Source organism: Carettochelys insculpta, chromosome 32, assembly GCF_033958435.1.
Source record: "Carettochelys insculpta isolate YL-2023 chromosome 32, ASM3395843v1, whole genome shotgun sequence".
NCBI lineage: Eukaryota > Metazoa > Chordata > Testudines > Carettochelyidae > Carettochelys > Carettochelys insculpta.
The window spans coordinates 3,476,707-3,485,786 of record NC_134168.1 but is presented as its reverse complement, the minus strand read 5'-3'; the positions used below and the strand labels follow the sequence as shown (position 1 = coordinate 3,485,786).

The following is a 9,080-nucleotide window of genomic DNA, read 5'->3' as shown; positions in this document are numbered from 1 at the left end:
ACGGCCCCTTTAAGGGCGGGGGGGGGGATGAGCCCCTTGGCGAAGACCCAGCAGGTGCGGCTTCGCCCCCCCCCCCCACCCCCCCACAGGCTCATGAATGAGAGATGGTCCGTTCCCACGGAGAGGCCAGAGATGGACCATCTATTAGGAGAATTACGGGGGGATGGGGACCACTCTCAGCGGCAGGAGACAAGTGGAATCAACCAAACAAGGGGTGGGGGAGCACCGTAATTCCTGTAGTAGGAGCCCCCCCATAAGTACACCTTTCGCCAGAGGTGGGAAAAGTACCCAAAAAGTGACTAGAGTAAAAGTCACGCGGCTTGCACTTCTGGGTACTTGAGTACACGCTAGCTGAAATGTGTGTGTACTTCTACTCGAGTCGTTTTCCGGGGGGGGGGGGGGGAAGCGGGATCTTGTACTTAAGTCCATCCCTCCCAAGGCAGCTGGACTATTACGCAAGTAACTTCCGGGCCCCAGCTTCGAACCCGGCTCCCCGGGGACCCCGAGAGCCGCTGGGAGACCGCGCCCCGCGCGCCCCCTGCAGGACACGGCCGGACAGTGCCGGGGTGCAGCTCTGTCATTTACAGGGGCTCCTTTCTCTACGGGCGGACAAGTCACCCCCGGGAGCAGCCGGAGCTTGGCCGTGGGCAGGGCCCCAGCCGTACCCCGAGCATCTTCACTCGGGGAGAACCAGCCCTCCCGGGTGCCCGGCAGCCGCTCCCCTTTCTCACCTCCAGAAAGGCGGACGCTGGGGGGATCACCCGCTGCAGGAAGCGGGGAGCGGACTGGCCCGCGGGGGTTGGGGCTTTTCTCTCCCGTAGCGACTCAGTTTCCTCCTCCCAACCCGCCGCCGCCCCCCACCCCCCCGCCATGGCTCTGCCTGTACCCCGCTGAGCCCGGGGCCCGCAGCCGGAGGTTTGTGTCTGGGCTGGCAGCGGCTTCCCGGCGCTGTGCGTCTCTGCCAGCGCAGAGGTAGCGGCCGGTGTCCTCCCGCCTCAGGCTGCGCGTCGCCAGGCGCAGCTCGCCCTTGGAGTTGTCCCTGGAGATGGTGAAGCGCCCCCGAGCCCAAGGCGCGTAGTCTGAGCTGCTCCCGTCAGTGTAAATCAATGAGACAAACTCCGGCCCCTTCCCAGGGCTCTGCCGGTACCAGAACATCGTGTAGCTGCCGAAGGAGAAGCCGGCGCCTCTGCAGAGGAGCTGGAGGGAGCCCCCCTCAGCGGTAACGCCACCGCCGGACTCCGCCAGCTGCCTCTGGGCGCGGACCCCTGGAGGGGAAAACCCGGCCGTGACCATCGCGGGAACACCCGGGTCTCCCGTCGAGAGACGCCGCGCATGAGGGACGGAGAAGTTCCCGGCTAGCGCAGCGGGAGGTGGGAGGGAGAGGGAGGAAAGAAGAGGACAAAAGGTGCAGCGGGACAAAGAGGAGGGAGCGCGAGGAGGCCCCGGGGGGGTTACACGGTCACACGCAGCCTCACACCCCTGTACGCTCACAAACACACACTGGGCCGCAGCCCCCGGCACCTGAGAGCCTGTCCCCGCCCGTCCAGGCGGCTAAGAGCAGCACACACGGCGCCCACCCGGCCATGGCTCGCTGCGCGGCGGGGGAATCAGCCCGGAACCGCACAAGGCGCCACTTCTCTTTCCTGCCCTGGGGAGGGGCGGGGGCTCCAGGCCGATGGGTGCCAGGGCGCCCCGGGAAGGGGGCGGCTGGTGATCAGGTTCTGACCCCCCCAGCACAAGTGTGTCAGGCGCTGCAGGGGCCCGGCGCCGCCCCAGGGCTCTGCCCCCGTCCTGTTTCCTCAATGACCTCAGTTGTCACGGCCCCTTTAAGGGCCGGGGGGGTGGGGGGGGTGGAGGATGAGCCCGAACTGCGGAGAACCAGGCGGGCCTGAAACAGGAACTGCAGCTGTCTCCGGATCGCACCCGGCTCGTTCCTATCTCGCTGGCCTCTGGGTGCCCGGCGTGAGGACATCTATTCAGGGAATTACGGCGGGGGCGACCTGTATACGCTCCCCTGCAGGCGGCAACTGAGTTCAACGCAATGGAAAAGAACCGTCGTAATTCCTGTGGTAGGCGCGCCCTCTAAAACCAGACCTCGCCCCTTTACCAAAGGAATACCTAAAAGAATGGATTTGGCCTTCGCCCTGGAGATACGTGAGCGCCAGGCCGGGGTGACCCGCACCTGCGAAAGGAAGGGAAACGGCGCATTTCCATAGGTGCCCTCCCAAAGGGACCCTGCCGCTAGCACAATGCACAGTTCGCTGCTCTTTCCCCACTACAAGGAACACCAGCGTGCCCCCAAAGGTGTCTCTGGCTTGTTCGTCCCGCTGGGAGGATGGACTGCCCAGGGGGTGGCCCCGGGTAGGCCAGCTAGCCAGCCAGCTCTAAGGCATCTTCCCCTGATGCGTAACAGAGAGAAAGCCGCGCTAGGCTATATACCGTCAGAACGAAAACGCAGTCCCGCAGCCCTTTAAAGCCTAACAGAATAATTCATTCGGTGATGAGCTTTCGTGGGCCAGACCCACGTCTTCAGCCCAGAGCCGGACCAGAACAGACTCAATATTTCAGGCACAGAGAACCAACCGTAGTAATCAAGGTTGGCAAATCAGAAAAATATTCTCGAGGTGAGCAAATCAGAGACCAGAGGGGCAGCCGGCCGGGGCAGTCGAGAATTGGATAAAGCCAAGTATGCAAAAGAGCCCCCGATAATGAGCTAGAAAATGCCCATCCCGGGTCAAACCACGTGCGAATGTGGCGAATTTGAATATAAAAGAGAGCTCAGACCCCCCCCCCCCCCCGTTTCCAAAGTGACAATTCCTCTGCAATAGGACGCAAACTTTCGGGTCACTAACAGAGCGGCCCGCGCCACCACAGAGCTGGCGGAGCGCGTTGTGGATCAGGAGCGTTTTTATGCCTGTTTTGTGCCCATTAGCTCTGTGTCTGAGAGAGTTTGACCTCTGTCCAATACACAAAGCATCTGGGCAGTGCTGGCGCAGGACGGCAGATATGATGGGAGTTGAGGAACATGAGAACGTGCCCGTGAGTCTCTGAATAACCCGGTTCGGTCCAGTGATGGAATCCCCGGAATATGCCTTAAATATTGAGTCTGTTCTGGTCCGGCTCTGGGCTGCGGACGTGGGTCTGTCCCACGGTAGCTCATCCCGTAATGGTGCTGCCCTCTAGCGGTGCGCGCCGGCAGGGAAGGCTCTCGGTCACTCTCCGCAAGGGAAACGGATACTGCGGGCAGCAAGTGGCGCCCCCTACTGACCGGGAGCGGGATAGGCGGTTCACACGCTTAACCCCGCGCAAGGAGGGCGCAGCGGATCCCCGCTGAAAATAGCAGCGCTGCCTGCGACGCGGGCGGGTGAGGCGGGCGCTGGAATGACCGTTTGGTTTTGTTTCCCTTGGGTATCAGCGTGGGAAACGCCGTTCAAACGCACCGAAGCTCCTGCTGTTCTGGCGAAGTGAAGGGCTCAGGAGGCAGGCGATGCCAGCACGCACGCTGCGCACGAAGGATTAACTCGTCCCCTGGGGGGGGGGGGCAGGACACCCTATTTTTCACACGCTGTTCCAAAGCAGCCCTGCCTCAGTTAGCGCCCAAGAGAGACCCCCCCCCGGGAAAGAGCTGGGCTTATGCAAAGGCTGGGACTCGCATGTGGTCCCCGCCTCCAGCGGCCGTGGGGGCTGGGGGGGCCTGTGTGAGGGCGGAGGCGGAGGGAGGCTGGAGCCCCACCGAGAGGCCTCGGCCCTGGCCTGTCTTTGCCGCCTTCCCGGGGCTCTAAAATCCCTGTTTTGCTCGGTGGTGCCTGCAGCGGTGGGACCATTTCCTCCTTCTCTCCATGGGGGCGGGGGTGGGGGGTCTGACCTCCCCCCGGGCTGTGCCTGCAAGGCGGCCGTTTTTGTACGCGGTTAGCTCCCCGGCCGCTCACTGTGCCTGGGGCACAGTAATACACCGCCGCGTCCTCGGCTCTCAGCGCCCTCATGTGCAGGTGCAGCCGGTTGTTGCGGTTGTCCCTGGAGACGGTGACTCGCCCTTCCACCGCCTTGGCGTATCTCTTGGTGGTTCCGTCCTGGTTGCTAATGGTGGCCACCCACTCGGGTCCCCCCCCCGGAGCCTGTCGGTACCAGTACATCCAGTAATCTGCAAAGCTGAACCCCGAGGCTTCGCACGAGAGGCGGACAGACTCCCCCGCCTGCTTCACGCCGCCCCCAGCCTCCACCAGCCGGACCTGCGAACGGGCACCTGTGGACACAGCAGAGAACAGCCGTAGCCTTGGGCAATTGAACCCTCTGCTCCCCGGGGCTTTTCGGACAGGACATCACCTTGGAGAAATCCGGCCATGGAAGCAACAAGCAGCCAGGGCAGCATCTTCCCCTGCGGCGTCTGCAGCCCGTTCCCCGGCGGGAGCGGGGGAGGTGTTCACGGCGCTGCAGGTTTTGCCTCCTGCGGGGAGAGGGACAAGGGGTGGGGGGGCAGGAAATGACGTCACTCTGGTTGCATGTGCTCCCTCCTTGAAGACCAGAGGATTCAGCCACGGCAGGGGCAGCAGGGTCCCGCCTTTGAGTAGCCGCGCACCTCTGGGACGGAGCGGCGGGTCTGGGGCGGCTGAGTGGGGCGCGGGAGGGCCGGATGGGGTGTGAGGATTCTGGGGTGAGGGCTTGGGGGGGCAGGAGGTTGGGGTGCGGCGCCGGGCGCTGGGACTCAAGGTCTCAAGGCCGGGGAGCTTTCGTGGGGCATCCCCCTTGGGTGGCACAGGCCTGGGCCGGGGAGCGGGCAGCCGGGAGAGCCGCTTGCTGCCCCGCAGCCCCTTCCTTAACCCGGCCCTGCCCGTGTGAGCGGGATCGGGGCCGGAGGGCGGGGGCCTTTCCTAGGCTGCGCGCATCCGGCCCTGCCCGCCTCCTGGGGAGGTGTGATGGGCGCAGGGGCGGCGCGCCCCGGGCACGGGCAGAGACGGGAGGCCCTGGTCTAAATAACACCCCTGTTCTTCGTGCGCCCCGGGGCGGGACTCCCCGCTTCACCGCGCGCAGGGAAACGCCCCGTCTCCCCCCAGACCGCCCAGGGGGGTTTGTGTACGGCGCTGGGTGCGCGCCGCCGCGCCGTGGCGTCCCAGAGAGCGCAGAAATACACCGCCGCGTCCGCCCGCTGCGCCCAGGCGATCCTCAGCTTAAAATTGCTGAGCTGGGTGTCCAGGTGCGAGGAGAACCGAGGGGCCACCGAGTCGGGCCTGCGCTCCGAGCCCCCGGAGAATCTGCCCAGCAGGAAGGCGGGCTCCTTCCCCGGCCGCTGCTGGTACCAGTCCAGGGCGTAGCTGCTCAGCGAGGTGCGGTACTGGCAGCTGAGCTCCACCCGCTGCCCTTCCACGGCCCGCAGGGACTCCGGGCTCTGGGTCAGCGAGTTCCCCGCCGCCGAACCTGCAAAGGGAGAGAGTCACCGCGCGAGGAAAGAGCCCGAGCCCGAGCGGCCGCCGCCCCAGCCCGGAGCGCACCTGGGAACAGCAGCAGTGGGCAGAGAACCAGCCACACGGCTCCCGGCATCGCTGTAGCCGGGACGGGGAGGGGAGCGGGGCCACCGATCCGCATTCGCGGGGGAGAAACTGGGCCCGGGGGGGGGACTGTGCCCAGGGCCTGTCACGTGGGGCGGGTGGGGTGGGGCCCACGCACCGCAGTCACGCGGGGGAAGCGAGGTGGGAGCGGGTACTCGTGTGTCTTTGTTCCCGCCTCTGCCTCTCTCTCTCTCTCTCTCTCTCTCTCTCTCTCTCTCTCTCTCTCTCTCTCTCTGTGTGTGTGTGTGTGTGTGTGTGTGTGTGTCCGCCTATGGCTAGGTGTATGTTTTGTGTGTGTGTTTGTGTGCGGCTGCTTCTGGGTGCACGCTATTGTGCCAGTCTCACGGTCCCTGTCTGTCTAGGGCTGCGGGCTCACAGAGCCCCTCCCTGCAGAGGAGTGGAGGGGGGATATGCGGGGTGTACACACAGCCCCTCCCTGCAGAAGGCGGGGGTCGCGCACACAGCCCTGCAGAGGGGTGGAAGGGGGGGGTACAGGGAGGTAAGGGGGTGCACACAGAGCCCTGCAGAGGAGTGGGGGGGTAAAGGGGGGCGCACACAGCGCCCTGCAGGGTGAGGGGAGGGTAAAGGGGGGGGCGCACAAAGATCCCTGCAGAGCGGTGGAAAGGGGGCGGTAAAGGAGGATCGCGCACAGAGCCCCGCGGGTGTGAGCACGTACGGAAGACCCTGGTGTGGGGATGGGGGCCCGGCAGGGAGGAGCCGGGGAGCCCTGGACGGGAGGGGGCGGGGAAAGGGGCGGCGGAGCTCTGGGCTGGGGCGAAAGAGGGGCCGGGGGGGTGGGGCAGCTGCGCGAGCGGGGCTCCGCAGCCAGAGCGACCGCGCCACAACCGCCGCGAGTCTCGAGGGCGCAGCGGGGCTGCTCGGCGGACAGAGACCCGTGCGGGAGAACAGCTCCCCCTGGCGGCCGCTTCCTGCGGCGATGAACCCAGGCGTCAGGTCCCCCCGAAAACAGTCACAGCTGTCTGTTTGTCTGTCTGTCGGAACGCCTGTCTGTCTGTCCGCCTGCCTGTCTGTCTGTCTGTCTGTCCGCCTGCCTGCCTGTCTCTCCGCTTGTCTGTCTGTCTGTCTGTCCGCCTGCCTGCCTGTCTCTCCGCCTGTCTGTCTGTCCGCCTGCCTGTCTGTCTGTCTGTCCGCCTGCCTGCCTGTCTCTCCGCTTGTCTGTCTGTCTGCCTGCCTGCCTGTCTCTCCGCTTGTCTGTCTGTCTGCCTGCCTGTCTGTCTGTCCGCCTGCCTGCTTGTCTGTCTGTCTGTCCGCCTGCCTGTCTCTCCGCTTGTCTGTCTGTCCGCCTGCCTGCCTGTCTGTCTGTCCGCCTGCCTGCTTGTCTGTCTGTCTGTCCGCCTGCCTGTTTGTCCGCTTGTCCTGCTGTCTGTCTGTCTGTCTGTCGGAACGCCTGTCTGTCTGTCCGCCTGCCTGTCTGTCTGTCTGTCTGTCCGCCTGCCTGCCTGTCTCTCCGCTTGTCTGTCTGTCTGTCCGCCTGCCTGTCTGTCCTCCTGCCTGTCTGTGTGTCCGCTTGTCTGCCTGTCTGTCTGTCCACCTGCCGGTCCGTCTGTACGCCTGTCTGTCTGTCCGCCTGCCTGTCTGTCCGCTTGTCCTGCTGTCTGTCTGTCCCCCTGCCTGCCTGTCTCTCCGTCTGGCTGCCTGTCCGCGTGTCCGTCTGTCCGCCTGCCTGCCTCTCCGTCTGTCCGGCTGCCTGTCTGTCTGCCCGCTTGTCTGTCTGTCTGTCCGCTTGTCTGTCTGTCAGCTTGTCTGCCTGTCTGTCTGTCCTCCTGCCTGTCTGTCCGCTTGTCTGCCTGTCCGTCTGTACGCCTGTCTGTCTGTCCGCCTGCCTGTCTGTCCGCTTGTCCTTCTGTCCGCCTGCCTGCCTCTCCGTCTGTCCGGCTGCCTGTCTGTCTGCCCGCTTGTCTGTCTGTCTGTCCGCCTCCTGCCTCTCTGTCTGTCCATCTATCCGCCTGTCTGTCGGTCTGCCTTGTCTGTCTGTCCTATCTATCGCAGAGTTGCACGTTTGCCCTTTCAAACACAGAGGACGCCCCTGACAAGGAGCGCCCTGTACATGGACCGGTAGCTACCGGCGGCCCCTGTGTTCGTGTGTTTCACACCGTGACAGGTCAGAGGATGCGGGTCTGACCCAGGAACGCTCCTTACTGAACAAATACAACTGCGCGTCCGTAAGGGGCTACGGAACGGCTTGTTTTACATTGGCGCGGGGGGGGGGTACAGGGTAACAGCTACCCCTCTGTCTGTGCGGCTGTCTGTCCACCCGCGCACAGGGCTGGCCGGGCTCCGGGACGGGTCTCGCCCCCCAGCGGAGGTTGGTTGCCCTCCCTGGGCTCTCGCACAGAAACGCGCCGGGAGAATTTATTTTAAGAAATAAATCCCGTGGTGGCCCCGGCTGCGAGTTCGACCCACCCTCCCCCGGTCCCTCCGACTCCCCCCGCGCGGCGCACAGGGCCGGGGCGCGGCTTCCGCCCCACTTCTTGTACCGGCGCTCAGCGGCTTCTCATCGCTGTGAGCCTCTGGCGCAGTAATAGCGGGCGGTGTCCTCGGGCCTCAGGCCGCTCATCTGCAGGTGCAGCAGGTTGTTGGCGTTGTCCCGGGAGATGGTGAAGCGGCCTTTCACCGCATCCAGGTAGTACGTACTACCCCCAGCGGGATTTATCCAAGCCACCCACTCCAGCCCCTTGCCGGGCGCCTGCCGGTACCAGTACATGTAGTATTCGCTGAAGGTGAAGCCGGAGGCTTTGCAGGAGAGGCGCAGGGAGTCTCCGGCCTCCTTCACGTCCCCTCCGGACTCCTCCAGCCGCACCTGGCCGCGGGCCCCTGCGGACACACACACACACACACGGGTCACACCTGCCGCCCCCTTCCCCGAGCGCGGCGGGGCCTCGCGGGCAGCTACCTTCCAGCGCCGCTGCGCTCAGCAGGAGGAGCCAGTAGCTCATGGCCGCCGCCGGAGGGGAAGGGTCTCGGGGCGCGTGTCCGGTGCCCGGCTCGGCCCGGAGCGGGGTCTGGGGTCTGTGTTCCCGCTGCAGCCCGGCCAGGCACAGACCCGGAGCGCTGACCAGGAACCACGCCCCCTCATTTGCATATTCCCGCCTCTCTCCCTGTGCCAACGTCTCTCATTGGTGACCGGAGTGACGAGGGCAAAGGCGGGGGGTGTTTGTTCCGCGCCCCCAGAGAGCCTCGGTGGCCGGGACCGACTCGGGCTGTAAATGTGAGCTGCGACCCCCGGCGAGCTCCCCAGGCCCTCGGGCCGGACTCCCACTTCATCCCCAGCCGGACCAGTGAGCTCCTGGGGCGGAGGGGCGCTGGGTGGGACCCGGAGGGGACACACACCGCTGGGCCGGAGAACGGGGCCAGGCGGTGGCCGGGGGTTGCGCAGGGGTGGGGGGTGCTGACGGGTCTGTGCGGGAGCGGGGGAGGGGCGCTGCCCATTGCAAACGAATGTCAAGGGGGTTTAGGACCCTGCCGGGCCCCCAATTTCAACAGGATTTGAGCACCTCCCTCCCCTGAACCTCCCCA

At 65.4% G+C, this 9,080-nt stretch overlaps 1 protein-coding gene and 1 gene segment (V, D, J or C); both read right to left on the bottom strand.

Moving 5' to 3' along the window:
* Positions 1 to 9,080, bottom strand: part of LOC142004557 (T cell receptor alpha chain MC.7.G5-like) — a 369,008-nt gene that overhangs the window by 221,650 nt on the left and 138,278 nt on the right. The window lies entirely within an intron of this gene.
* LOC142005071 (Ig heavy chain V region 3-like) lies at positions 5,317 to 8,589 on the bottom strand. The segment is given in 3 exon segments: positions 5,317 to 5,412; positions 8,042 to 8,378; positions 8,458 to 8,589. Coding segments are annotated over 2 exon segments (363 nt in total).